Genomic DNA, 13,972 nt, shown 5'->3' with positions numbered 1-13,972 from the left:
CCTGCACTTAACATTTTTTTGTAGAAAAGTGCAAAACTCCACACTGCATCCACCGTGGGGACAACCTCCCTGGAAATGACTGAAACTGTTTTGCTTTTTCTACAGCATAACTACGGTGTTTTCTTACTCACAGACAAGCAGTCTTTCACCAAAGAGAAAATAAAAGAAAAAGAGAAAACCCCACTGGGAAACATGAAGGTGACGGACAGCAATTTCAAGAATTTCATCTCTAAATTTATGTTTCAAAGCCAGTGCGATGTCCCGCAGATGCTTGATGATGTACTTGTCTTTAGAAAGAAAATTTGTTGTGGTGTCTCCTCGCTGGCCAGAAGAATAAGGATGCATTCCCTTCATTCAGCAGAGAATTGCTGAAACAATTTGAGCTCCACTTTAAGTTGCTTCAGCTGCTTAAGCAACCAATATCACAGAAAAGAGACCATTTTCTTCAAAGAATCAGAGTAATTACTCTTCTCTTCATCTACTTTCACGAACTATTGAGCAATAGCCATACATTTAGATAGTCTTTTCCGCAGTCACTACGTGGACGATTATTTCAAAGAGCAGCGCAGAGGACAAGACGAGGACAGTGAAGCAATATGAGGGATGTGTCTTACCTATGTGTTTCCCATACATGTGGTAGAAGAAGCCGAGGCAGTAGGCAGGTGGGTTGGTGATACCGTAAGGGTTTTTAGGGGCTACGTTGAAAAACGGACTTATGAGCCGTGCCTGTTGCCCTTCCTTGCGTGGTCTCGATGTCTCGATGTACATGTAGAAACCTTGAAATGCAGAGGACACATAAAAATACACATATAAGCATACACTTATACAATATGCCACTGCACGTTGACTGGCAGGAAAAATCGTCTTAATATATCACACTGAAATCATGAACTATTCAAATTCTGCATGATGCAAATTCCTTTATAAAACTGCCTTGTGCTATTGGAGGAAGAACCTCATTTAAGGGATAATTAGAATTTATTATAACTTGGGTCTTTTTTGTTGTTTTTATCACTTGCATATTGAAAGTCAGCAATTTATTTGGAGCTAAAGCTGTAGGCAATCACGCCCTTAATTGGTAAGAACTCATCATTGCACAGTAAAACTTTGTTCACAGTTTAAACAAACATTAAAAAGATAAATTCGATGTTAACTTTTCCATTTCTCCGTGATATTCTTCTAAATTAGTCAGTCTAACATGATGTTTGTTTGAAACTCTTTCTTGTTCCATCACTAAACTCCCACATCACAGTAGTTAACCTGGTGAGGTCCATGTTATTATTATTACCAACAGGAGGAATGGATACAGTAATAAACATAACATTTTAAGAAACAATTATTTTGTAAAAGTGAAACCGTAAAGTTGTTGTTGGTGTAGTTTCTCAGTACAACTGAAAACCTCTGGAGGGAATATCTTAAACTACAGGAGATGAATTTAGTCCAAGATTCCTCCCAAAAAATAAAATAAAGATTTCATAAAAACTTGTATTGTGGGTGACCAAATAGCCAGGTAGTTGGGGCGCATACTTAATTGGTGCACATGCCCTGAGGCGAGTGTCTGCTTGCCTGCTTTTATTCCAAGCTGACTGGACCTGCAGCTGTTTCATTCTCCTACTCTTTCCCCCCATTTCCTGTTCACCTCCACTGTCATACAGGCATAAAATGCGTGAAAAGTATACTGTATATATACAGTATATATATAAATATATATATATATACAGTATATTTCCCACATGCCTTGTGGGGGAAGTCACTGTCCCTGACTAAGGAACAGTGGATGTGCTCTTTAAAAAATATGAGGTTTTATACACCAAAAAAATTGCCATTGTTTAGTGATAGCATGATGGAAATTAAACGTTCCATATTAGAGATAAGGAGGAGAGCTTTCTGCGAAGTTCTCCTTTTATAGTCACAATAACCTGGGGCAAACCGAGATGATAACAATGGGGTTACATTTACGCTCCCGTGGTCTGACAGTCGTGGGCAGTGGCGGTGATGCCAGACGGTCTTCTGATTGTGTCTGAGCCAAATAATCTGAAGCCAATCTCTGCCCTGCCACAGGCGCAGGGAAGGTAGCAAGTGAGCAGCTCCACGCCCCTCCAGCCAAAACCAGATGGAATATCTCCCTCAGCTGAATCTCATATCACATAATTACATGCAGAGAGGAATGGGGCTGATAATGAAATGCTGGACATTTTTAAACCATTAGGTGATTAAAGCCAATGCATTATTTACTGCTTCAGCTGCTGCTGGTGCCAGAGCACCCTAATAGGCACTTATATTCCACCACAGATAACTTCCGTCAGAGGACTCGTACAAAATCCTCTAATGGATTCCCTATATGTCCAATTTTGTTAATTCTTTATTTATTAAGTTCTTGAGTATGGAATACCTGCACATGTAAATAACATAGAGAATACTAAATACTATGCAGAGTCCTCTGGATTAGGTACCATGGAAACAGCAACAGATGCTCATTTATAAGATTCAAATACATGATCAAGACTGCTCATTGTTAGTTTGTGCTGCATCAAGCAATTGGTGACACAATGAGCACAGCTGAAATAATATATTATGCAGTTGGGAACACTTGAATTGTTCCAACTTATTTCAGCATTTCTAAAAAGTGTCACTTTTAATGGCATGTTTGCAAATAAAGGTACGACATAATTAAAATGCAATGTTGCTAACTTTATATCCCTCCACTTCACTTGCCAATAACGGGATATTCAGACTGTTTTCCAATGCGCTGTGGGAATTCCTGTGTTCATGCATGGATTACATAAGAAATAAAGAGTGGTGTCCGTTCAAATGTGTGCATTCGACTAAATTATTTCCAATCCAGCGAGCAGAACCAAACTGACAGCTGGAAAAAATCCTCACTAAGACCTCTACCAGCTGTGGGTTTTTTTTTTTTTTTCTCTTATTGGTGCATACTTTTGCAATATGATTGTTCAACCATACAGATAAATCCCCAGCTGAGAAACATGATTAAGTTACTTGCTCAGTGGTTAGTGAACATTGATATGATTGGTGATTTGTGTCTAATTTTTTCTATTCTATCATTATATATTTTTAAATTTAATTTTTTTTTTTTTTAAATTTCACTCTATTAATCTGGTGCAGTGTAGGGAAACACTGTGAAGAGGACAAACACACAGGCAAACAGTCACATTCATACTATTGTCAATTTGGAGTTTCCAGTTCAGTGCAGGCTAGTTTGACAAACACATGATTGGAGAGCTGCAAACACAAGTACCAAACACCACGCTGTTACAAGTATAAAGCTATTTTAGGGAATGATTTGGACCAGTTCCTGTTTGTATCAGGCCATCAAACAAACGATCACCCGACTGATCGCTCATCTAAGGAATCAATTAACTGACCCTTCGCTGAACCTTGTTGCAACACCTGTCAAGCTTTCAGTTGTAGCTCAGCACATTATGCAGTTTACAACGATAACAGAGGCAGATTTACCACCAAAATTATCATTTTGAAACAATGCATTATTGGTTTCGGTTATATATGAACAAAACCTGGTTTGCCATGTTTTGCACATATAAGACAAATACGTTGCTCCTGCACCCAGGACGGGCTTCCACACAGTGTGTAAATACAACAAACTGGATGTTCCAGTCGTAAACATGGCTTTCTCTGTTGTAAAGAGTAGAAAGCTCATGATAATCTTCCTGGCTTTGGAAGTACTGCTATAAATTACTACTATAGGTAATGAGCATGCTAACTTTTGACTTTTAAGGACAATGAATACACTGTGGAATCCATTTGTTATAGTGAAGGCTATATAAAAAAAAAAGAAAAACACCTTGCCAAGCCCTTGCATACCAGATCATGCTTTTACAGCAGCTACTGTAAGCTGTGATTGGACAGCCACTGTTTACTGTTTACTTTTAAAGCTACTTACCCTGCTTGGAACCACTGCGGTCACCACTGGGACCGGTGTTGGGCGTGTACTTGGTGTCGCGGGTGGCAGCACTGTGCCGCGTCCAATCGAAATCATCGTTCTTGTCCTGCATAAACATGCAGATGGGCTCCTCCTCAAAGCTGCAGTGGAACTCTCCTGGTGAGCGACAGAGCAGAGCCAGGCTCTTACATGCACATCATTACAAAAGACTAAGAAGTTATACATTGCCTGGAAGCTATGGTGTACTGTATGTGAGCACCGTAACACCAACTGTATATGTATGAGATTTCCTGCAGTGTGTGTGTGTGTGTGTGCGTGTCTCTGGGGGAATATGAGAGCCTAAGCCCTAATTACACCATGCAATCTGGTGAACAGAATTTCTAAATTAAGATGTGACCTCTCTCTGACTGTGGCGGGGGCGTCACCGAGTGCGTTTTTCCCCGACAACGACACGCAGTTTGGTTCAGTACTTAAAAGACGACGTACGGCATTGTTGAAACAAGCAGCGAGTGTGTGTGTGTGATTATCATACAGCCCACTGTTGACGCATGATGGATGACATTCAATAACACACGCAGCCTCAGTAAACAATATCAAACTAAAAGCAAATCTCATTTGAAAACATTATTCTAAAGATAGGAATGTTTTTCTGAACGTTGTTTGACAGTAAAAAAAGCATCATCTGAAAACTACTTATGATTTCAAATAGTTCTCTTTTTACAGGATTGAAAGTCTCGAACGCTCTTCATCTTCTCTGTTATGGGTGTGCAGGTGAAGATATTGAGCGCTCCCCCACTCTCCCTTCTTCCTTTGTTGCTCTCCATGCCCCTTTGACTGCAATTTCTAAACTAGTGGAGTGTGCAGGGAGGGAATGAAAGTGTGGGTTTTGTCACCCCTTAAGAAAGAAGGAGTACTAGTTACTCCAGCATGAGGTTATGATGGGTGACATGTAGAGGAATGTCTAACAGCGAATATACTAATGAATAGTCGGAAATCAGACATGGGGTGAACTAATGCACTCATTTTAATGAAGTGGTCGCAGCAGGATCAACAGTGTCAAAACTTCAATTTAATCCATGTAACAAACAAAGCAAAACACCTCAGCAGAAGACACGGTGTTGCTAAGCAGTGTCCTCAAAGAGATAGTAAAAAAAAAAAAAAAAAAGGAGCATTTAGATTCAGGATGCAGGCCTGTGCTCTAATAAATATTCATTGATTTATTAAAACATAGCTTGGAGCAGTTTGGAGTGGTGACCTTGAGAGGAGCAAAATCTGCAGCTTCTACTCAGGTAATGGAGGTAACATAGACAGAGGGAGAGTGTGGGTGGATGCATCGAGGGATGGAAGAGGGCAGCGATGCTGAGGCAGGGAGAGGGAGAGCGCAAGAGGTGGTGGAGAGGGAGAAGTGGAGGAAGGGGCTGGGTTGCAGGCACTCTTGACTCCTCTCCTCATAGGCATGCAGATATAAATGGAGGTCTAGCTCCTGGCGCTGGAAATTAACGCCCCCATCCACTGTGAGCTAAACTAAATGTTTTTTCGCCGTGTGCGCCCGGGAGAGATAGGAGGATTTGGAGGATAGGCAGAGGAAGGAGGGAGGAAGAGGAGGCGTTCAGGTAAGGCAGTTTCCTTCGGGGATTTGGATAATGATGTTGGTGATTAGGGTGTTTGTTATTATGTTGGCAATGTTTGTGTGAACACCCACCAAAATATATACATATACAAATAAATAAAGCCCCTATTGACACAAGCGCACTGCAGCACAGCAAACAATGATGAAGTGTGGATTCTCAAGGCATGAATAATGTGAATTTGTAAAGTTTCAACAATGAAATGCGTCATAAATGAGACTAAACATTAAAGATTACAAACACATACGGCACAGATGCATGCATAAGTAATGATCACAAAGCACAGAGCGTGCAAATGTGCTCATGCGCGCACACACACACACACACACACACACACACACACACACACACACACACACACACACACACACACACACACACACACACACACACACACACACACACACACACACACACACACACACACACACATCCAGCATCTCATACAGATACAATATCCAAATGTACTGTAGAGACTTAAAGCTCCCAACATGTAAAATAGCCTGAAGCAGCTTTACTCAGAACTCCTAAAGGAAAGTCCTGCTTATCATAGATAATTTAGTTGTAGATAAGAATACCAAGAAAGACCTTTGAGTGCGGTGTGACATGTTGAGAGTCAGATCTCTATGGAGTGTACAGTTACTGCAAAGTCTCCCCACTGCTTTCACACTGTGTTAGAACAGAAGGAGCTCGCTCTGTGACGAGAAAGGCTAAGTGAGGTGCACATTACTTACTCAGGTGAGGGTTGATGGGAGCTGTGAAAGAGGAAGGCCAGACACAATCATTAGTGCTGAATATCTTAGCTGCCTGTCATGACATGAAACACTGAAAAAAAGGAGCAAAAACACAAGCACTCAACATGTTGCGCTTTAAAACACTGTTGTGTGCACTGCGATGATGTGTTTTACACAGAAGGGTACACAAGCATATACACAGTAGCTAATGCAATAAACCTTTCATTCTGATTTTATCTCCAGGTTAGTTGTAGAGGTAATACAAGTCTACATGTAAAAAACTTTGCTCAGAGATGTCTGGAAATATCATCCTGTGGTATTAAAAACACTGGAAGCATGCAGTAGGCTATATGAGAGTGGGCTTCATCTTTTTGTTTGTGCATTGCTTTCACAATGCACAAACAAAAAGTAAGAGACTGTCCTCCACCAAAACAAAAACACATTAAGTCTTTTGTGCAAGCAGCGTATTACGACCAAGCGGCCACCAGCAGTGATGTCATCCATTGGTTTGTGAACGGCTGCAATGAAGCCTCGAGTTCAGATTTTGGTCGGCGCCACCTTGTTTGTTCGGAGCAGTTTGGAGTTGGTAGTGGCAATATTTGGCCGAGTTGGGCGTGAACGAGCGATGGATCTGACTCGATCTAATTGGAAACCCGGCGATACTATGTCCGGCCCACCGATAGCCGTAACCTGACTGCACCACAGACCTGTCAATCAAACAGACACGCCCCAAAAAACACAGCTTTTTGAAGCTAATTCTCTAATTAATGATGGAATTATTTTCAGATGGACGGCCAGAAAACAAATTTCATTGACTGACAATTTTATGACACTAGTTGAATGGGAGTCGTTGGAGCCGGAGGCTTTTTGCAGCCAACCTCTAGTGGCACCCGGTGGTATCGCAGCTTAAGGCACTTCCGCATTTGCCAAATTTTTCAGAGCCGGAAGGTATGTCCACTTTTATATACAGTCGATGATTATGACCCACAGTTCCGGTTTAAAGCATGCGCCCTCTAGCGGTCGTATAAATAACGACAATCTGGTGACCAAGTTCAGATGATGTCGATATAATGTGAGTTTTACCTTGTTCGGAGGCGTTGGGTTTGGTGGACGGTTCGATAGGACAGCAGACTTGAGTTCAGAAGACTGAAGTTTGGGTCAGGATAGTTTTTTTTAGAACTATGTTTAGTGTTGCCATGACAACAAAAGTTGCCTAATTTTACAGATGTAGTATGTTTAACCCAGAACACGGTTGAAGTCATAATTTTAACCTAAACTTTCATCTTTCCTGAACTCGAACCAAGTAGTTTTTGTGCCTAAACCAAACCGGGGGATCTAATTTTGGAAACCCTCCTGTGGGTCATATTTGAGGGTAGAAACAAACCACTTATATGTGAGTTGGACGACTTGTTCAAAAGTAAACACATAGCAAGAAAGGCAACTATATACTGCCATACACAGTAGAATGATCAAAGAAAGAAAGATATCTGGGATTTGAAGTGGAAAAGGTGACAGCAGTCACTCTGTCTGTTATCTAATGTAGAAGACAGGGATTAGGAGGACCAGCCAGACCACATTAATAAGCTTATAGCGCAACTGCTTATCATTACTGCCATTTACCAGCATTGCTGATGTTCTTGTCCAAGGTGACTTCCATTTAGAACGCTAAGCCTATTTTATACTTCCATTTAGAAGCCAGTAAATCATAAAAATTAGTAATAATCACAAGTGTGTCGGCTAATCACTTTCCTGCAACTTCCTTTCTGTGTTTCCAAAACCATCATCAGGAAAACTTTTAGATCAAACACTCCTGACTTAATGTCCGCTGAAATGCACACAATACTTCTTTTGCATTCTGTCCACCTCACCACAGTTCAATGCTTCACCTCATTGATAATTTAAGATGCTACCGCGGCAACAAATGCACAAAGGCCAAGGTTATCACACAGAGTTGCAACGAACCAGTTAGTCGGCACTTCACTTTTTGCAGAGTAAATACCATTTAACCTGTCAAGAAGATCCATGGGCATTTTCATGATCGATTGCTGACCGGCTGAATAGATGCGATACATCAGCTTTACTACAAAACTACGTTGCTGCGTGATTTATGAAACCTTGCTGTTCATGGGGGGAATTGATTTTAATCCAACCAATTAAAGTGAGTAATAACAAATCATTCCTACAAAGGAAAACATGTACTGAGGAGTGGGGCAAGCATGGCGGCGCTGATGGAATTGGTGTTTTTTTTTTTAAAGCAGAAACTCAAGAAGTTGTTATTGTTGTGTGGCTCATGGAAAAATATATGTCCACTTGTGGAGAAAAGATAAATAAACAGAGAGGGAAAGAGAGAGAGAAAACAAACCTTTTAAATGTACACCCTCGTTGTAAAAGCTTAAATAATCTTTTATGTTACTGACACTGTGAACATATATGCATCCCAACGCTCAGTGCTTCACTGAATCTTCACTGGTCTGCACAGAGCAGTACAGATTGCAGAGGGGGGCTGTTGCAGAGAAAATGTTTTAAATGACAACTTACAGCCTCGGGCCTGTGAAACGGATGCTCAGTTTCCCGACAAAACTCTCTTCTCTCAGCCCCCCTCCTGCTCACCGGCTCTCTCCTTCTCAACCTCCCATTTCCTGCAACTCTCCTCGCCCCCTCCCAATTCCTTCCTCCTGCCTATTTCCTCCTTCTTCCAAGACTGTGGTTGTGAAAATATGTTTTGTTGTCAGTATTTTTTTTTTTAGCTGCAGCTTCCACGGGGTAACTCGACGTGCCTCAGTCCAGATGAATGTGTCTGCTCAAGAAGTGTCTCTATACCGTCACTGAGGGAATCAAGCTGGGCACAGAGCAGGCCCAGAGGCTACTCGACTACTGTTGTGCGCACGCACGCACACGCACACGCACACGCACATGCACACACACACACACACACACACACAGCAGATAACTTTACTTCCAGTATGGATGGCTGCATTGGATAAAGGAAAACAAACAAGGAATAAAACAAATTGAGACTGAAATATACTGTTGACTTCACTGTTTCAAATAAACTATTCTTTTAACAAATGTTACAGCTTTGTCTTTAAATATGTATTTAGCTCCTGAAAACATGAAGCGGACCTCACTTTCCCTTCTACAAATCCACCACGTCGTTATAGCTTTGGTGTGAAAAGCCCTCAAGCAACATCCAACGGCTTTAAGAAATATCTCCAATTTCTTTCTTAAATGCTGTGCGCACCCTGCTTTTCTCCCCCCCAGCTAAAAAGCCTCAAATAATGATCGGGGATGAAATGTAATTTTGATAGTTGTCAAGATAAACACTGCCCGTGATCATGGAGTGGAGTGAGCTTTTTGAAAATTTCTGTTACGAAATCACATATTAGGTGCATGTCTGCCTGAGTCCTGGTTTCTACTTTTCCAACTCAGAGGACAAAACAAACTACCGCTTGATGCATGAGTGCCTTCCATCCAAATTGACTAATTTTGATTGAAACACAAAGTGAGCTCATTGACCGCCAAAGGACATTGGTCCATGGAGGCTGTTCCAGATATGAGCACTGACTTCATCTTGGCAGGAATCCCTGCCCACTGGCCTGCGGCTCTATTACAAAGCAGCAGACAATTCCATGGATGCAGCCAAGTGTCCTCAAAGACAACAGCTGCCTGGCTTCTTTTTCTTTCGTTTTTTATTTTTTTATTTTTTACTGACCTCATATAATCCACACTCTCTGAGATTCCCATCCATCATGTTTAGAGGGTGTGGGTGGGTGTCATGACTTTCTGAGAAAGCCCTGTGACGGCTTCACAGATCCGACCATCAGTTGGAATAATAACAGTGTGGGTAAATCTAATTCAGCGATCTTTCTCTCATGTCTCCGTGACAAAAATAACAAGAGCAACATTACACTATTGTGTCCTTCAAACAACATAATGTTCTGAGGATGCACTGTTCTGCCAGCCCGGTATCACGGCAAAGCGTGTATTGTACCCATCAGTCCAGCCGAAAAAAAACTTAACAGCTTCACAGTTTTGCCTTGACTCAGCATGACAATTACAAACATGTATTACCATAGTTGAAGAAGAGGGTCATGTGATGAAGTACAAAGAGTGATAAAGTCCAGAAGAGTTTAAGGGTGGTTGGATTGCTTAAACATAGGATTTTCAAGTTAACTTGGATTACTCTTAATTGAGTTACAAATATAACGTAACATATTCGACTTATATGTTACGTTGCGGAATTTATGTGACGTGGGTAATGTCACTCTCGTAAAATTACTAATTTGAAACCAAACAATGATATTTTCCTCACCCTAACCACATGGTTTGTGGTACCTAAACCTAAGATACCTTTCTGTTCATGCCTAGTCGAGGTAAAACTGGACACTGGTATAGATGGGTGTAATTCACCCCTTTGGTGTGACACTAGGATGGGTCTGCACCAAGTGGCGACCAACAGTGACGTCACTCATTGGTTTGTAAAGGGCCGTTATGAATCCTCAAATTTGGATAGTGGGCGGTGCCATCTTAGTAGTTGGGAGCGGCTTGGAACCAGAAGTGACCATTTTCTGACGAGCTGGGGGGAGCGAGTGGTGGATCTGACTATCTGATTGGAAACCAGATGAAACTATGTCTCGCCCAACAATAGCCTTCACCTAACTGCACCACAGGCCTGTCAATCAAACAGAGACGCTCCCAAAAATGTGTTTTTTTTTTTTTTAGGCTTGTTTCCTGATTATAGACGGAATAATTTTAAGATGGACAACCAGGAAACCAGTAAGAAGGGGTGAAAACCAAAATAATTGACCTGCAAGCTACGTCCACTTCTACATACAGTCTATGTTCTGCACAGGTCCATCAGAATGACATAACATAAAACCTGGAGCAGTTTTCAAGGGGATGTCAGGCAGAGGCACTGATTTGAGTTTAAGGAAATCCATGACTCACAAGAATAGCCGATACGAGGCCAAAACGACAACCAAACAGACAGACCATTCTGGTGCAGTCTACCATAACTGGTTGACTTCATTTAGCATAAATACTGGAAAAAGCGAGCTTGACTGTCAAGAGGTAAAGATATCCACCAACCAGAACCTCTAAAGCTCACTAATTTACATGTCATATCTCATTTTATTTGATACAAAAAAATGAAACTGTAAAAACAACAGTAGCTCAGAGATGTTTCGCGGGTCCGAGCAGTTGCCAGGCGAACAGAAACTCCAGGGAGTTGCTGCTCTCAGGCTAGCTGCTCCGCTCTGTCTCTGGTCTTTGTTCCAATCCAAGCCTAGTGTCTGCTGGCTTTAGTGCTCATATCTCATGGACAGACGCTACAGAATCTCATCGAGCTCTCCTGTAGAAAATGAATAAATGTTTTACTTTCAATGAAAGTATTGTAAGAAGACAGCACTCCTGATATGTACAAAATAAGGGAACAAGACAGCAGCTACACTAAATTGTCTTCATTACAGCGATAATACCATGATAACGGGATATTTTAACCCCTTGCACCCTGGAGGTCTCTGTGATGGGCCCATCCGTTATTAAAATGCAACCGATGCTATATTTTGAAGGTTGCCAAGTGTGGCAACTTCAATCAAGAGGCCACTTAATGCTTGTGCTTTATTGCTGCATAACATTTGGTAGAGTTGCAGTTGGGAATTTTTGGACCAGATTAAATAAGATGAATGTGTACTGACTCAAATGTTATAAGGCTGTAGTTACTCCCTAATTTACAGATGGATGAGGCAGAAAAATTACAATTTTTACGGGTGTTTTTCAAATTTGGTAACAAGGAGACATTAATTAACAAATATTTATTGCATTGCAAAATTCTCCAAAGTTGTCCACAGAGTCCAACATTGTTCATTTTGGCCTCCCAGTGATGCATCTCTTACTGACTAAATTATTTGGGTATAGTTTTATTTTTTTATTTGGGAGTTTCCAAAAAACAAACAGCTTAATGCATTAAGAAAATAATTGCCAACCCTCAGAAACTCTATGTTGTAAGCTTGAGGCCGTTTAAAAAATATATACAACAATTGTAAAATAATACTTTCAAAAACTGTGTATCACTCTCTTTACAGGTAAAAAGAGATTTGACACCATGACAGAGCGGGAGCTCCGACAAGGATAACACTGAACCACCACTGGACGAATCATAACACCTCAGCTACAACAGGAAACTGTTTAATGCCTACAAGAGAGGCATCTTACTGTATATGTCACTATAAGCTGCATGAAAATGGAACATTAAGAAACGGTAGCAGTGTTTTACTTTGCCACTGTGAGGTTTGACAGGAGGCTTACACATTAAATCCTGCATCTGGGAGGAAACCAGGCAGTGAGAGAGAGAGAGAGAGAGAGAGGGGGGGGTGTTATGAGGAACACCAAACAGATGCTGAGTTTGTCACTGCAGCAAAATTTAAAAGAGCGTCTCCAGAGCTTGGTGACACAACCATTCTTCATCCTACAGCTGGGGACACTATAACCGCTTTTGTGTTTTCTTGCCAAGTCACAGAAAAGCTGCTACCGTCGGCTTTATGTGCATCAGAATGATTGTTCGGCCTATTGGGCAATGATGAGAAAACTCGCTCTTGTTTCAATGTTAGATGTCTTGGGTTGAAATTTCACAGTAGGACAATGTTTGCTCTAACGGCTAACAAACAGACAAACAGTCATAATTTTTGTTTTCTTGTTTCTGTCATTTCTCAAATTTTTAGGGTCATGGGGAGCGAGAGAATATACCACCATCCTCTAGTAGGAGGCAGGAAACACTGTGTTTGCCATTGCACTGTAAACACACAAACAAACATGGCTGGACAAACACAGTAGACACACTCAGAATCACCCGAGGGTTATTCAGAAACCTGTATGTCTCTGACTGCTGGCGAAATCCAAAACAAACACATGAAATATGTGAAAACTCCTCGCTCGAAGAGGCAGGACTGAATTCAAGCTCACAACCCTCCAACAGTGAAGCAACAGTGCTCACCACAGCAGAGAACCATCACAGACTGGGGAAGGAGTGGGGATTACATAGTGTTAGGAAACCTTGTTACTCAAAAAGCTCAAAAAGTAAAAATGGTCAAATCTTGGAGTTTGAGTGTTTTAGACTTAGAAGTCTTTCTATTAGTAATGAATGTGCTAAAGACAGATACATTTCTACTTCTAGACATAGATAGCAGTTTGTGTGTTTGCATGTCCCAATATTCCTCCAATCTCTTTCATACCTGCCCCCCCAAAAAGTTCAGGAAGCCATTGTTTGCATATTGCACGCTTTTTGATGATCGTTTTTTTTAAGATTTCATTTCATTTTTTATTGTTACATAAATATTCAGTAATTTACTTTTTAAATTTTGAATCCTATATTTTGAAATCCAGAACTACTGACTACTTTTTCCAGATATAAGTACTTTATATGTGACAAATAATTACAAATATAAATTATTAATTAGTAGTCTGCTACAATATAAGAGTTGTATGTCTGTATGTGAGTGCCATGCCCTTTGCACAGGATATTTAAAAGGGGGTGCAGCTCAGAGAGTCAAGGTGGATCAGGGGAGGCTGGAGGTGCAAGCAGTGATGCAAGGATGAAAGTACAGCACCCAAAGGACATTTTGTTCCACGTAGTTTATAAAACCAGAGATAGGATAGGACCTAAATGTAAACATACTGATAAATTATAATCA

General features: G+C 41.0%; 1 protein-coding gene across 2 annotated transcripts in view; it reads right to left on the bottom strand.

Annotated features, from left to right (window-relative positions):
* Positions 1–13,972, bottom strand: part of LOC138631335 (MAM domain-containing glycosylphosphatidylinositol anchor protein 2-like) — a 184,579-nt gene that overhangs the window by 15,171 nt on the left and 155,436 nt on the right. For both annotated transcript variants that reach the window (XM_069716190.1, XM_069716191.1), the window contains exons 13-15: positions 6,285–6,305; positions 3,923–4,078; positions 615–776 (exon numbers count right to left, since the gene is read on the bottom strand). In XM_069716190.1, the coding sequence (XP_069572291.1) occupies positions 615–776; positions 3,923–4,078; positions 6,285–6,305 (339 nt within the window). The remainder of the gene's footprint in view (positions 1–614; positions 777–3,922; positions 4,079–6,284; positions 6,306–13,972) is intronic.

Source organism: Brachyistius frenatus, unplaced genomic scaffold (genome assembly GCF_029030835.1).
Source record: "Brachyistius frenatus isolate BFR_SWC_R1_liver_20210118 unplaced genomic scaffold, ASM2903083v1 Contig_153, whole genome shotgun sequence".
Taxonomy (NCBI): Eukaryota; Metazoa; Chordata; class Actinopteri; family Embiotocidae; genus Brachyistius; species Brachyistius frenatus.
Note: the sequence above shows the minus strand (reverse complement) of the source record. Positions and strands in the feature narration are given on the sequence as shown.